This window comes from Panthera leo, chromosome C1, assembly GCF_018350215.1.
Source record: "Panthera leo isolate Ple1 chromosome C1, P.leo_Ple1_pat1.1, whole genome shotgun sequence".
In the NCBI taxonomy this organism is placed as follows: Eukaryota; Metazoa; Chordata; class Mammalia; order Carnivora; family Felidae; genus Panthera; species Panthera leo.
In genome coordinates this window covers 65059787-65076903 of record NC_056686.1, presented here as the reverse complement: position 1 = coordinate 65076903, position 17117 = coordinate 65059787, and the positions used below count along the sequence as shown (strand labels likewise).

Sequence of the window (17117 nt, the reverse complement as noted above, 5' to 3'; positions counted from 1 at the left end):
TAGGTACAGTAGGTGAAGAAAGAAACAATGAAGCGAATTATGATGCCACTTCCTGTCAGAGAAAATTAAAGAAAATAAGACTTTAAAATTAGCTTCATCCTGAACACGTTAAAGTTCTGACACACAAGTGGAGAGGTCAAGAAAGCAGTTGATATCTGAATATAAATCTCAGAAGAGCAATCCAAAATGTTAAGATATATATCTAGGAGTTGTAACTGTAAAAATGCTGAAAGCCATGGGAATAGATGAGTCTTCCAAGAAGAGGGTAGAAAAGGGGACAGAACCCAGGTCTGGGCCTGAGGAACCCCCCATGGATAGAGGGTGGGTAAAGAAGAAGCCAGGAAGGGATGCACAGTGGAGAGGAGGGAAGAACATTGCAAGAACATGGCTGCAATGTTCCCATTTTCATTTCCCACACCTAACCTATCCTACACTGGAAACCTATAAAAATAAAATCAAACTATTTTTATAACAACTCACCTGGAAAAGTGGGTAAGAATTCAAACTTAGAGGAACTTTTTTTTTATGTTTATTTTTGAGAGAGAGCATGAGCAAACATGAGCAGAGAAGAGGCAGAGAGAGAGGGAGACAAATAATCCCAAGGAGGCTCCACACTGTCAGCTCAGAGCCTGATGCAGGGCTCAAACTCATGAACCATGAGATCATGACCTGAACCAAAAACTCAAGAGCCAGACGCTTAACTGACTGAGCCATCCAGAGCCCCTAGAGAAACTTTTTCAAAGCTAAATTAAACTCACTGGATCTACAATTTTTTTTAATCATAAATATTATGTCAACATATTTTTGGGTGACACATAAGAAGATAATGAAGCATGAATCATATTCACTCTACCCCCTACATGAAGGAACCTCACTAAGAGAAAAATCTACACAAGAGTTCAAGTAGCATTTTTAGAAGCTTAGCTTCTCCATAATTAAAACTACAGTATCCACTGAAGTTATTTCCATTGAGATCAATCTTATCATGCATGTCAATTCCACTCTAAAAACCACTAGGAGGATCCTCATCTACAAAACTAGAAGAGAATAAAATACCTAGTAAGAGAAAGATAAATAGCCAATATTATTTGTATCAATGGGAAGTATCAAATACTGCATGTAAACTGAGACAAAACTATCACATGGGTTAATCCATAGTGCACCAATTGGGAAGTCTCCTTCTCCAAGAACAAATTCTTCTGGCATACCAAGTTACATTTAGAAAATCACCCACTTGGTGAAATTAAAAGAAATCTTACTGTCATCTACAGCTTCTTCCCATACTATTTTATATCCATTTTATCACTTACCTATGGTATTTGAGAGCTCTTTTAGGTCTCTGCTTACCTTGACAGATGGTAAGTTCTTGAAGTCGTATCTATCATTCCTACCCAATGCTAGTCCATGACCTTCAGAGACTTCAAAGTAAAGGTCCATGATTCACTTCCATTGGAACAACCATCTGGAGAATGGGTCAAAATGCAGATTCCTGGACTCCACCCCAAACATATGAAATTACCATATTTTTAAGGATTTCTAACAGCTCTGATAGGGCCTTCAAACTGCATCAAGGAGATAATGAATCCAAAAGGCATAACTACCTAAGAGTTATAAGCTGATATTTCTTCTACTTACACTATTGTTTGGAAACTACTGCCATAAAATTGGTTGAATAAGGAAATGTCACCCTGGGTAAACCTCCATCTAATAAACAGAAAAAGATTATGACTATTTTATCTTAGAGTACCCCGGCAGTGCATATCTCTTGTATTTTTACTGAACCAAACTACATAATTTTGGGATTTTCATTGAGGAAAAAATACACTGAGAAAAAAAAATACCAATGATGTATTAAAAACATAAAGACCTAAACAATTACACGTGTTATCCCCTGAATCATTTAAACAAAAAGCCTAACATTTAAAACCCCAAATTTTGGGGGCACCTGGGTGGCTCAGTCGGTTGGGCGGCCGACTTCGGCTCAGGTCATGATCTCACGGTCCGTGAGTTCGAGCCCCGCGTCAGGCTCTGTGCTGACAGCTCAGAGCCTGGAGCCTGTTTCAGATTCTGTGTCTCCCTCTCTCTGACCCTCCCCCGTTCATGCTCTGTCTCTCTCTGTCTCAAAAATAAATAAACGTTAAAAATAAAATAAAATAAAATAAAATAAAATAAAATAAAATAAAATAAAACCCCAAATTTTTATGATAAAAACATTTTTTCATGAAAAGTTTATTTTAAGGAGTCATATTTTAAATATAAGAAAGATTATAAATTATAGCTTTACAATAATTTACTTTGATCAGTGCATGAACATTTATACATCTATGAGTAGAAATACAGTAAACACATTTTTAAACAATATCAAAATACGTTACGATTTCACATAACAGATTCCCAAAATTCAATCTCAAAAAAACATTTTAAAGAATATGTTATGATTTTTATAAAAGAGAAAAGCTTTCCTTTTTCCAAAACTGTAGAATATTTTACCTGTATATAGTCAATACTACTTACTGCACAGCACAAACAGTTCAAAATATAAGATGTATACTTAAAACAATCTACCAGAAAATCTTTTAAATTTCTTTTTGTTACTGCTTTAAAAAATATCTATGGCTATACTGAAGTTTTACAGAGGCTTAATGTCTAAAATTCAAGATGTCATATTCAACTTTCAATCCTCCTGGCAGATAATAACCTAGAGTCATTTCTTAGAACTAGTTTTCAGGTAATAGGTAGGGACAGGCTGTGCCATTTGTACACTTCACAATCTTAGAAACATTTTATAACCATGATATGTGTTAGGACTTGTAATTACTCTGATGTCCCTTTCAATCGGTGTCAAGAAGATAATAAATGTGCATTTTACCCAGAGCACTAATTCTTGGCACTATAGCTGAACAACATCTCCTATCTCTTTATTCACTTCTAGCTTGGGTAAAACCCCCACTGTCCTTCTAACCTATTACTTCCACCAGAATAATAGCAATGCTATTAGTACCCATATATTTTTAGAGGTATCAGAGGGTGAGAGGGTCATTATATGATCCAACTTTCATATGGCGGATAACTATGCTCTGTTTAGAAGAACCATTATTTTGAAAACTATTTGCAGATGGAATTTATTTTGCTACTCTGCCAGATAGGCAATGGTAACTGAAGAACGCCAGGAAGGCTCTCTCTCAACTTGATGAAGGTCTAGCAATAACATGGACCTAAAGAAAACGTGCTGTACTTAGAAAATGTCTATTTGTTAAAGTTATAGGAGGAAATATAGCAAATTAATCATTTGGCAAAATTATCTCTATTTAATCATCTGTTCACATTACAATATTGGATATGGCAGCCCCAAACAGAGGTTAACTGATTACTGCTTTTATAACTGAATTCTTAAAGAGTTTCACATAATTACATTTATGAAATGTCACAGAAACCCAAAATGTACCTATTTGTAATCATCAGAATTTATACACTTGATCAGGACCAAGCTATGTTCGAGGCTCCATCTAGCCCAATGTTCAGTCATCGCATGTATTCTCTGCCACAAAGAAAACATGTGCTCTTAGTAGCCACTGAAAGATGCTGTTTTTCATGGAAGAAAATCAAGAATTAAATACCCTTCTCCACCGGGCAGGGAACCCTTACAGAACAAAAGATGATGACAGAGGTTTCTGGAAATGTTCAGAGGGACCAATGAAATAGCATGCTTAGTGAGGGGGCTGGGGAAAGATTGGTCTCACTGTAGCAGGAAGGTAGCCCAAACTGCAGACCATGACATCTAAAAAGAGACCCTGTTCTTTTTGTTCAGAGTGTTACCGAAAGTCACCAAGTTCACAAACAGATATATCTTCATGTAAGGGAACATAATGACAAAGAAACTGACCCTGTTATCAGCTTAGCAATAGAGGTGAGAGAGAAAGACATTTCAAGGAAAAACTTACTAGTATTAAAGTACCTGTGCACAGCTGAAGCCCTAAATAATAACTGCCATTTAACGCCAACAGACAAGTGGAGTTACAGCTGTACCTGGACCCTGGTATCTTACATATCAAAACTCTAGAAAAATCATGGTGAGTATAACCCACTTTGTGAATATGAGACTCCATAAATCACAGGGAATCAATCTTCCTGCATCCCCAAAAAAAGGATAAACGGACATCGATCATAATAATGACTTATCATTTCAGATCTAACATCTAGTGACAAGAATTTTTTTGTTTAAAATGTTTCCGTGGGCTTCAATGTTTTCATCTCTAAAAATATCAAACTCTTGGGGTGCCTGGGTGGCTCAGTTTGTTAAGCACCCAACTCTTGATTTCAGCTCAGGTCATGATCTCACAATCTTGAAATGGAGCCCCATGTTGGGCTCTCACTGGGCATGGAGGCTGCTAAAGATTCTCTCTCTCCCTCTACTCCTCCCCTGTGCACACGCATATACACATGCTCTCAAAAAAAAAAAAAGAAAGAAAGAAAGAAAAATATCAACTCTTTCTTTGTGTGTCCTTCTAAGACAGATGGTGTTAATAATTAATAGATACTTGGGGAGCTCCAAAAGAAATCCAATGAACAAGTAACAACAAATTACATCCTGAGGTGGGTCCTATTTTCAAATGATGGGCAAGTACAATAAGACAAACCACATTCTATAACCTACTTTTGTTACACATTAATGAGTAAAACCGGGCTTCTGTACAGGTCTCAGATTAATGAGACAAAGAATATCAGCTTCATAGCATTAGATTTATGTGAAAGAGGAGTGGATGTCTGTCCAGGTAAAGTTGTACCAGAAATCAATAGTTATCTTAGCATTAACTCAGCACGAAAAGGGAACTACTTCTGATTTCCTGGAACACAGCCCTCATGGGTTATTATTTCTGATTACCATGGCAGCACACAGCATCTTCCATACAACACTTTAGAAGAATGCTTGGTCACACCATGCTCTGCCTTATTAAATGATCTATGTTGAAACCATTCATTTCCATTTCTCCTACATCTATAACATGTCAAATAAGAGTGATAAGACAGTCATTTGCCCTCAATTTTCTCAATAATGTAAGGTTTTAGAGAAAGTATGTTAGAACTCTAAAATAATAGGCTAATATATTTTCTCAATTCCTCTGGTCCTCCTTTATTTCCACCGGGGGAAATCGATTTCTGATGCTATCTCCTCTAAAGTTTAGGGGGCTTAAAAGCATTGCTCTTTCACCCAAAAAAATGTTCTCAAACATAGTTATTTTCTGAGTAAATATCTTTCAAGAGAAAAGTTCCACAAGGACTATAAAAAACCTTCCCTGGAGTGCTTATAAAAGGTAACATAAACGTGGGTATGAGTGGAAAAAGAAATAATGGTTAAAGAATTGCTTTAAAAAAAAAATCAAATATAAGTGGTTTCTACTCTATCTGCCTTTTCCACCTTTCTTCCACACAAGCAAACACATACCACAACAGATTTCACAAGATTTTTAAAAAAAGTAATTACAAAGAAGCAAAAAGCAAGTCAATCAATCCTTGTTTTATGAAGAGAGAAAGTAGGCTATAGACGTCAAGAGACTATAGAAACCTTCCTCCTCTTACTCAGTGGATTAAAGAAACAATGCTTCTAGACCTATAGGTGGCATAATTCACACTTCGCTTCCTGAACATATCCTGCTCAGGCTGGTATAACAAAATGAAGATGCTACAAGACAAATCAAACTCTAATCCTAGTTTCACTGCATTAAGATATTGACAATGAGCTACAGACCTAATGCAATCAATGACTTCTATGTGGAAAAGAAAACATGGGTTAATGTGGAGCAAAATCATCTCTCTAGAAATACTCCCTAAAACTTACTTTAAAAAGACTCTTGAATGAATATTTAAATTGATATTTTAGGTAATTTATCTTAAGAATAGCACATATGAAACTGCATTAGAAGATACCCAGAAACCAAAATTATATTTCAAAGAAGGTATTTCATACACATAAGGCCAAACCAGAGTCCGTAACAGTGTCTAAAAACAGATCTTATGGGATTTCAAAAAAGGAAGAATGGTTCATTTCTCCAGAGATGGATCATCCACATCATAATCATTCTCGTTTCACATCACCGATGGCTCCCCAAACATCAAAGAGAAATTCATCTGGGAACGCAAAGTCTCCAAGAGTTTCGTCAAGTGCCACAGCAAATTCATCTGGATTACCTTTGTCCTTTCCAGCTTCAAACATTGTGGTAGCTATCAAAAACAATTTTTAAAAATTAATGACACATGCAACAGCATCACAGATTGGAGAAAAATGGCACCAGGAAAATTACTTTCTAAATGTAACATGCATAGATATATTTCTAGTACAAGTTATAACATTAACATTCTATCGTATCAAGGTAGCAAATATATTTTTAAACAATCTGTCCCCTGCAGCCAGATTTGCAGCTGTCCTGTCCTCTCCTCCACCTTGGAGCCCAACAGTCAGGAACCACTGCTAATCCTATGGGCGTGACAAGAGCTCCTGAAAGAAAACCCTGTGGCTAACCCTGCTGGGAAACTCCAAGTACATCATCCCTCCCCCACCTCTTCACAGCCACTAGTTCTACCAGTACCCCACTCTTAACTAGAATGGAATCTAGTCCTCCCGGCCCCTCAAAAGAAAAAAGACAAAGGATAACAATTTGGAATGGGAAAATCAAGCTACGGAGAAGAGGAGAAAGGTATCTATCTACTTGTGGAATCAAGGTAACTTTTTCTGAGCCCCTTTCTTGTTTAAGATAGAAAGAGGAAGTGGTGCCCTTATTCTGTTTTTCCAGTAAATTACCTGGGCCCCATATCTTATGTCTGGGAACCAACATCTCCAGGAGTACACATTCCCATGGAACCTGCCCAAACTAGCTGGGAACCCATGAGGCTCAGGTGTTTTTGTTGTTGTTGTTTTTTCCCCTCAGCCCCCTATAAACACTAGTAACCAGAAAGAGACAATGTAGATGTGATATGGGACTTGGGTGAAGAACCTACAGGGAAAAAAGAAACACCAAAACTCAGCATCTGCTTTCCTCCCAGGTTAAGGTTGAACAAATCAACAGTTGTAGGATTTCTCTGAATGAGCCAAGAGGTCTGGTCTTTCAGCTAAAATCTACTAGGGCTCTTAAGAGCATTTAAGAACTGTGTCTTGCCTTAAACAGTTCTGTACTGACACAGACTGAAGGGAAGGAGAAGATCTGGCTCAAAGAAGGGCACCACAATCAGAGCAGAAGTGGGATGTGGCTGGAGTGACTCCATGCAGGGATGAAAGAAGCTTCCACATGGCCAAACAACCTGGTGGCAGATGGAGAGTCCAGGTGTGGTAAGGAAGGCACGGAGGTTGGGCAGGAGGGAAGAGAAGTTGGGCAGGAGGGAAGCTACAATGATGATTGGTCACACACTTGGAGAATAATCACCTACGTATATATATTAAGAATACTGGGAGCCAGATTTGTCACTGCCAGAAAAAGTTAAACAGAGAAAGGGGAAAACTAGAATGAATCCTGTGGAACAGAACTCAAGAGACCAATGGAGACATATTTCAATAGATTTAGATACCCAGATAGCAAGAAGCACACAAAGCACCCAGAACTTGGCTCTTAAACACCTTTCTCCACTAAAAAGAATCAGAGTTCACAGGAGAAATGGCTGATTCCAGGATTGGAGCAGGCAAAGTAAAATACGAACCAAGAGTAGCTAATCTTATGCCAGAAGGTAAGAAACCATCAACAACTGGTGAGAACATGAAAAAGACACAGAAGTCAAAGTGATAGAGACCCCATCGACCAGACCAGGGATAATTTAAGCAACAAATTAAGTGGCAATGTTAATAGATTATAATCCCATTGAACAAAACATGAAACCATAAATCCACAGTGAAATGACTGATAAATAGATTGAAGGAATGTAGGAACATGAGGAAGAGGATATTTACATAGCTTCAAAATCTCTTTCCACCAAATACTTATTAAGAAGAGAATAACTTTATGGTGGAGACCATTATCAAACACCACCGTAAATCATCAATATGAATATCAGAAATAGAACAAACCAAGTCCTATGCCTCCCGATAAGATGTAATGAAAAGAATCTAATAATCCAGTGAATAAATGGGCAAAAGACACGAATAGACACTTCTCCAAAGAAGACATCCAGATGGCCAACCGACACATGAAAAAATGCTCAACATCACTTATCAGGGAAATACAAATCAAAACCACAATGAGAGATCATCTCACACCTGTCAGAATGACTAACACTAACAACTCAGGCAACAACAGATGTTGGCGAGAATGCAGAGAAAGACGATCTCTTTTGCGCTGCTGGTGGGAATGCAAGCTGGTGCAGCCACTCTGGAAAACAGTATGGAGGTTCCTTAAAAAATTAAAAACAGAACTACCCTACGACCCAGCAATTGCACTACTAGGTATTTATCCACGGGATACAGGTATGCTGTTTCAAAGGGACACATGCACCCCATCTTTATAGCAGCACTATCAACAATAGCCAAATGTCCATCGATGGGAGAATGGATAAAGAAAATGTGGTGTGTGTGTATACACACACACACACACAACGGGGTATTACTCGGCAATCAAAAAGAATGAAATCTTGCCATTTGCAACTATGTGTATGGAACTGGAGGGTATTATGCTAAGTGAAATTAGAGAAAGACAAATATCATGACTTCATTCATATGAGGACTTTAAAAGACAAAACAGATGAACATAAGGGAAGGCAAACAAAAATAATATAAAAACAGGGAGAGGGACAAAACAGAAGAGACTCTTAAATATGGAGAAGCAAACAGAGGGTTACTGGAGGGGTTGTGGGAGGGGGGATGGGCTAAATGGGTAAGGGGCACTAAGGAATCTACTCCTGAAATCATTGTTGAACTATACGCTAATTTGGATGTAAATTAAAAAAATAAAACGTACAAAACAAAAAAAAGAATACAGCACATATTTGATATTTCTGCCAGAGGTATAACCTGAATGCAATTCAGAAAAAAAAAAATCAGGCAAACCAGAATTGAGGAGCATTCTATAAAATAACTGGTTTGTACCCTCCAAAAGCATCAAGATCATGAAAATCAAGAGTGGGAAACTATTCCAAATTGATATAAAAGTAACACATGATTTTCGACATGCCCTTCTATAACAGATATTATTTAGTAAAACATAAGATCTGAGTTTAGATGGTAATGATGTATCAATGTTAATTTCATGATTCATGGTTATATTGTGACTAGATAGGAGAATATCTTTGTTTAGAGGAAATATGCACTAAAGTATCTGGGGGCAATGAATATCATTAATTTATTCCCAAATGGTTCAAGAGTAAAAAGTCTTTGTATTATATTTATAACCTTCCTCTAAGTTTAAGATTGCTTCAAAAATATTTTTATAAAGCAGTAATGAATTGACTTTCTCATCATTGTCCCCCCACCCCCCTTACCTTGCCTCAGCCCTGACCCAGAAGCTACTGCATTTACCATCAATCCAGAAACAAACACTTCAAAGAAGAGCATCCGTCGGCTGGACCTGCTACTCCAGCCAAAGCATTTTGCCAAGTTTACTAAAACTTTTATATATAGATCTTAAACGATATGCAACACTAGCCAGGATATAGTGAAGCAAAGATTCAGATACACTGGCTTAACGTTGTAAGTTTGGCTTTTGAAAAACAACTTGGCAGCAGATATGATCAAAATCCTTAAAATGTTCACATTCTTTAATCTACTAACATTGTCCACTTCTGGGAGCCTACACTTTTTTTTCCTCCCAGTTTTATTGAGATATAATTGATATACATCACTAAGTTTAAGGTGTACAGTATAGTGATTTGACTTACATATATTGTAAAATGATTACAGTAAATTTACTTAATACCCATCACACCTCATATAGATATAAAAAAAAGGAAAAATTTTTTCCTGTGAGAACACTTAGGATTTACTCGCTTAACAGCTTTCCTATATGTCATGCTTCAATGTTAACTATATTGTCATCATGTTGTACATATATCCCTAGTACTTATTCATAACTGGAATTCTGTACCTTATGACAACTTTTGTTCAATTCCCTCTCCTCTCTCACCTGCCTCCAGTAACCACAAATCTAATCTCTTTTTCTAGGAGTAGGAGAGAGGAGGTTTCTTTGGGAGGAAGGGGTCTTTTTTGTGTGGTTGTTGGCTTTTTTTTAGATTCCACATATAAGTGAGACCATACAGTATCTATTTGTCTTTCTCTGTATGACTACTCCACTTAGCATAATGCCTTGAGATCTGTCAATGTTGTACAAATGGCAGGATTTTCTCCTCTTTTAACAGCTGAATATATTCCATGGTGCATATATACCACAACTTCTTTATCCATTCATCTTGATAGGCACTTTGTTTCCACGTCTTGGCTATTGTGAATAATGCTGCAATGAACATGGGAGTGCAAGTATTTCTTCAACATAGTGTTTTTATTTCTTTTGGATATACAGGAATCTAACTTCTCTAAAAATCTTAGAAACAGAGAGATGCCTGGGTGGCTCAGTCGGTTGAGTGGCTGGCTTTGGCCCAGGTCATGATCTCGCAGTTCATGAGTTCAAACCCTGCGTCGGGCTCTGTCCTGACAGCTCAGAGCCTGGAGCCTGCTTCGGATTTGTGTCTCCCTCTCTCTCTGCCCCTCCCCAACTCATGCACGCGCACGCACGCACTCTCTCTCAAAAATAAATAAAAACATCTAAAAATCTAAAAATGTTTTTTAATCTTAAAAACAGAATTTAGCATACAAATGGACCTAACAGTATCAAACACAAAAACAAAACCTAAGATGCAGAATCATTAAGTTCTCTCTGGCACAATGAATTCTAGTAGATGAAATACTTGATGAAATATTTTGAAATCATTTTTAAACTGTATTTATTATTAGAATAACTCTAATAAGCTGGGGATAGTTCTTCATCTTAACATTTACTGAGAAAGCAACATAAATTTTATATTACAATCACAACTACGTTTTTACAAAATCTCTATATAGGATGGATAAATGGAGAAGTAGGTGATGAAGAGATTATAGTAAATTAACAGAATCTTTTAACTCCGCTATATGTCTGAAAATCATAACAAAACATTAGAAAGAGGACTTCTACACAGACAAGGGAAAAATACTTAAAATACAGTAGACACAGTCAAACTGGAGAGAAAGATTGTTTTTTTAAGTTAAGAAAAGTGGAGAGCTGCCCTGAGCATGCATTTTCACAGAGAAGCCAAGGGCTCAGGAAATAGTACTTTATTGATATTCCCCCATAAACCTGGAGGGTTCTCCCTGTGTCTCTCTTCTCCTTAGGTTGTCTTGCCTTGGCGATTTTAGCCACAACCATGACCTTGCAGAAAAATCCTAAACCTTTACTTCCATCCCTGACTTCTCTCATGAGTTCCAAATACCTGTTACTGAGTAAGTGGTAGACAAGTCTTCCTAGGTGTTCTGTGAGTAAATCAACCAGCATGTCCAGAAACCAAACCTCCTCCTCTCTTCTGAAGAAATTGCTACTCTTTCTACTGTCTCCACTGTCATTCGTGGTGCACACATTCTCCCCGTTACAGCTCTCTTCTTGTGCCTGTGGACCACACACGCCTCCCCTCAGTTGCACCTCTGCACTCTCTCTGATCTGCTCCTTTACAATTCACTCCCATGGCCACCATGTTGTTTCCTTAACCTCCAAGTCTGGGCAGCACCATCCCCAGAGATACAATAGATTTATCTTCCTAAAGCACAGTGTGGATCCTATTAGACAATGAGACAAAAGGACCAGAAAGCTCCTTTCCATCTCAAAGACTGTCTGCATCATTCCCATATATAAAAATACTCCTTGGGTCACCAATGCTTACTTACAAACACCAAACTCTAGTCTGGCATTCTCATCCAAAGCACCCTTGGCTCCCACTTGGCTGTACTTCTCTACACTAACACTACGCCCTCATGAATCTGACCACTCAAACCACCACCATCCCTCCTTCCTGTCTTTACCCAGGATAACCTACTCCTAATCACCAGCTCCACTGTCAGAATCCTTTCTCTCCTTGGAGGCTCCTTCCTCCAGGAAGTCCCATGTCCACAACTGAAAGTGATATCTGCATTCCCCAAAGCCTTCTGCCAGTGCCCCTCATATTTGAATGTGCAAGCAAATTGCCTGGGACCTTGGCGAAATGCAGGTTCTGGTCCAGAAGCTCTGCTGCAAGGCCTGAGAGTCTACATTTCCAACTGACAGGTAATACCAGTCCCCAGACCACACGTTGAGTGATAAGGTCTTACAGTGCATATTTAACATTGCTCAGTATTGTCATCATTTCCACCTCTGTATCTTCTCTCCTATTAAGACAATAAACTCCCAACAGATCTTGAATAGCTCCTGAGTCTTTCATGCCCACAGGAATTAGTTCAGTGTCTTAGGCATAGTACATGCTGGTAGGTGCACAGGTACAGGCAGAGGCTTTGTAATTACACTTAAGAAATTTTTTAAGGTTTATTTATTTGATAGAGAGGGACAGAGAGCAGGAGAGGAACAGAGTGAGGGAGAGAAAGAATCCCAAGCAGGCTCTCCACTGTCAGCATGGAGCCTGACACTAGGCTAGAACCCATGAACCGTGAGATCATGACCTGAGTCAAAACCAAGAGTCAGACACTTAACCAACTGAGCCACCCAGGTGCCCCTACACTTAAATAATTTTTACACTGGCACAGGTAACATGCATTGGAGAAAGCAAAGCCCAGAACTCTGGTCCTGTAGCCAGGCTGTGAAAGAGTAAACAAAACCTGAAGTATTATAAAAGTAGGACTCAAGTTTAGAATTTTGCGTAGTCTACCATTTTAAATATTTCTCAGACTCCACACATAGCATCTATTGAGACAGTTACCTGAAGATTTTACTAACATTTGGGTCAAATACAATCTGACTGAGGAAGAAAGAAGATGCACACAGAAGATACAAGAAAAATGGAAACCAATTTGACAGTAAATTTCATATATTAAAAAATAAAAAAATTAAAATTAAAAAAAAAAGAAGATACAAGAAAATCTACACACCACTCAGAAGCAGAAACTAACAGTGCAGATAAATGATGCTCTTAAACCGGAGACACAATGACAAGGATCAGATGTTCCCTGACAATGAGTCAACCAAGCTGTCACACACATACACATACCCACTTGACTATAAGAGACAACTTGGCACATGGCTGTTTGACACCTCAGGAAGCTCAGCAGCATTGTCTAGGCCACTGAGCCCAGGAATGATATATTCTCAACCTTGCCCACTCTGACTTGCAACCTCTGGTTTAAGCTCCTTAGTTACAAAATGAGAAAAATGATGGTCTAAGATGCCCATACCACAACTTCACGATCCCAGCTGTATAATCTCACTCATGCACTCGTGATGGCACTGCAGAAAAATAAAACTTCCGCCCTAACTACAGTCCCAGAGTTGGTCAGACCTCCAGTTATGCAGTCCTACCTCTATCATCACTACTACTATTACTAGTAATAATTACCAGTGATTATTGCTAAAAATGGTTAATAGCTCTACCTATGATTTATTGTGTAACAGGAACTTTATACATATTATTTAATGATCCCACAGTTCGTGAGTTCAAGTCCCACGTTGGGCTCTGTGCTGACAGCTCAGAGCCTAGAGCCTACTTCTGTGTCTCCGTCTCCCTCTGCCCCTCCACCACCCCAGCTCACGCACGCATGTGCTCTCTCAAAAATAAACATTAAAAAAAATAAAAATAAAAATAAAAAAAACAATACATTAAAAAAATAAATAAGTAAAATAAACATTAAAAAGATTTTTTTTAATTTATACATATTATTTAATGCAATGTGTTAGCAACCCAATAAGGTTTTTATTTTACCCTTTTTATAAAGATGTGAACATTAGGCTCAAAGTTTAATAAATTTTCCCAGGAGCTAAAGCATCAAACTAATGAAGTTAGGACTCATACTTTCTGTGAATTCACTATTTTTGTTCCTCTCAAAGGTCAGTCAACAAGCATTTACCAAATATTTACTCTAGGAGAGCTACTGTAGTAGGAGCGGAGATTAAAAACAAAGTATCTGCCTTCAAAGAACTCCTGGTATGGTAGAAATAACAAAAATATCAATTAAGCAGTTTCACTGTTGTGTTAGAAACACTATATGTAATACAGTGTTTCATAAGTCTTTTTAAAAACACAGTAATTTGCTGTATGAATTCTCAAAGAAATTAAGAATGGAGCATGCACTAAAACATGTATGAAGTCTGGCTAATGAATAAAGTATAAACATAAATTTTCAACATCCTTGCACGAAAAGTAAACTAGTATAATTTTATCCTTTTTGATTAAAGACTATCTTTAAAAGAAAAGCAAAATGAAACTCAAGCAAAATAAAGCACTTTTCATAAAGTTATATCACATTAACATGACAGCTACTAAAATATTTTTTGTCTGTAACCATATCTGCAATAATACTTAACACCCAAATACTATCTGGGGGGAAAAAGAAATTGTACTGAAAGAGTCGAATTGTTAGACTACATATAGCAGCTAAGTGCTGCCCTCTAGTGGCCATTTTGAAAATATCTTTATATCCTTTCCACAACTGAATTTAACATCATTTATTAGCAACAAACTTATTTTGGTACTATAGGTCAATCTACATTTTCCACTAAGTTTTTAAATACTTAAAGCTTTTAAACATAATATATTATTTCAGATGAAAAATCCTGGTATCAAAATCCCAGAACTGAATCTCAGCTCAACTTGTTAGCTGACTTTGGGTAAGTTACCAAACTTCTCTACATCTGTTTTCAAATCTATAAAATGACACATAGCAGTATTAAATAAAGATGTCATAACCACTGTTAGCCATTAAACCTGTAGTTGTATTTCCTTCAATTGAGGGCCTTTAGCACTTATTTTCCTTAAGGCTTTTCATAAATAATCCATTTCAAGCAACTCAAGACAGGAGTTAAACATCAAAAACACAACTAATGTTGAATATGGTTTCTTGTTAATGAAAATCTATTTCATTGGCTTTATCTGAGAAGGATGGCTTTCTATAGTGTTGTTTTGAATTCACTGAATAAAATCATCTTAAGAATATAATTACCTCTATTAAAACACCATTATTGTATATTTTTAAAAGAACTAAGAAATATTTTATGAGAAAAAATTACTTAGAATCTATCATTCAAATTTCCTTTCCACACATTCCTGGATCCCTTAATAAATTAGAAATCCTAAAATTCTGACATTGCTAGGGTGATCTCCAAACTCCTAAATCAGTATCAGAACATATTATAGTTGTATATATAATTTACACAGTTGCCTTAACTTATATGAAACTTATAGGATACAACTTTTCATTAAGTTAGGTCAATCACATAGAAGGTGTCACAGGACTCAAAATCTTCCAGACTCCATTCTCCCCTAAGGATAACATTCCAAGGCAACACATATGGGCATTGGGTCAGTTGAAAAGTCATAACTCACAGATTAACTTTATAACCAAACAAAGCACTGTCTCCTTTGGGGTTACTTCCTAAACTCATTTCAATTATTTTCCATTTTCAAGTGGTAAATACATCCCAATGCTTTTTGAGGATAGTGTTTTGGTTTTAGTCATTTTACTGCCATATTACTTTTTTTCACTTTTTAATGTAAATTTATACTAACAACTCTAGAGTAACGTGATGTCACTGCAATTTTAAGACTTAACGTTTCTGAATGCTAAGAACACTGAGACTAGCAAGCAAATATATTCATTTGTCTGTTGAATCAGTGTCACAATTGTGATTTGTACTTCATGCTAATCATATCTGAATAATGACAGAAATTCCTAATTTAACAATGGTTTACATTCTTCAAATAATTACTTTCCTTAAACTTTACCTCCCTAGATGACTGATCACATTGCTAATCATGTATAATGATAATGACTTTCCATGTCATTGGAGGAATTTGTTACAGATGACTAACTTTACAATGGGATTACAAGTTAATTTACAAGGAATTTGTGAGCAATGTTTAGTGCACTGAATTTTTCAGAGTAAAAGAAACTGATTCTTAAAGAACTGCTTCTTAATTCATTCATAATTACTCCACTGTCCAATTGTTCTTCCATGTATACTTGTATATATTTAATAACAAAAGAGCAAAACTTATTTATTCCCAATTTATACTTAAGTAATATAAGGCCTGTACCCAAAAAGTTTTTTAATTTTTGAGAGAGAGAGAGAGAGAGACAGAGACAGACAGCACGCACACACACATGAGTAGGGGAGGGACAAAGAGAGGGCAAGAGAATCCATCCCAAGCAGGCTCTAGCTGTCAACACAGAGCCTAAGATGGGGCTCAATCTCATGAACCACACGGGATCATGACCTGAGCTGAAACCAAGAGTAGGACGATTAACCAACTGAGCCACCCAGGCACCCCTGGCCTATTCCCAAAATTAAGTTCTAAAGACAGTTTTAAATTCTCCCCTGTGAAAAGTGTGGTTCTTCTAAATTTGAGTTCATCAAGATCTAGCATTGATATGTTAGTTTCTGAATAGTATAATATTCAGTTATATGGTTTGAAAACTTCTCAGCTTCTCTTCTCAATAGAGATAGAGATTATTTTTCCAACAATAAGAGCACTGCCATTTCTAAATCCCCTTTGTCTTCATTTGCATAATTTCCATAGACCCACCTCACACAAATCTGTTTTTCCAAATGCAAAAAGGTTGAGAAAAATTTTAAGACCCTGGCTTTCTATAGGATAATTTCACCTTTAACTTCTTGTCTGTGTGGAGCAAGTATCTATTTCATGCAAATTTTATATTCTGAACCAAGGAACTAAAAGAGAATATCAATTTTTCTTAAGTTACAGGCAGCATCTGTATGTCCAACACAGAAATTTTATTTTAGGTCAGACAGGTAGGAAAAAATAAGAATAGACTCTATAGGAAAAAAGGAAGGTGAGTTAAAGTAGAAAAGAAAGAATGAGTTTCAAATACTCTACCCAAGCTAGAGTAAAACACTTTACTTGGCAGCAGGTAAACATAACAGTCCAAGTCTTTGGCTTAAAAAATTTTATTAAGTAGC

At 37.0% G+C, this 17117-nt stretch overlaps 1 protein-coding gene across 3 annotated transcripts in view; it reads right to left on the bottom strand.

Moving 5' to 3' along the window:
• Window positions 1-1391: 1391 nt before the first annotated feature.
• GIPC2 (GIPC PDZ domain containing family member 2) overlaps window positions 1392-17117 on the bottom strand; it is an 86222-nt gene continuing 70496 nt past the window's right edge. For 2 of the 3 annotated variants that reach the window (XM_042952315.1, XM_042952317.1), the window contains exon 6: window positions 4416-6219. In XM_042952315.1, coding sequence (XP_042808249.1) covers window positions 6074-6219 — 146 coding nt within the window. In that variant the 3' untranslated portion in view covers window positions 4416-6073. Of the gene's footprint in view, window positions 1463-4415; window positions 6220-17117 lie in introns of those variants that run through there. The other variant, XM_042952316.1, reaches the window with a different exon arrangement.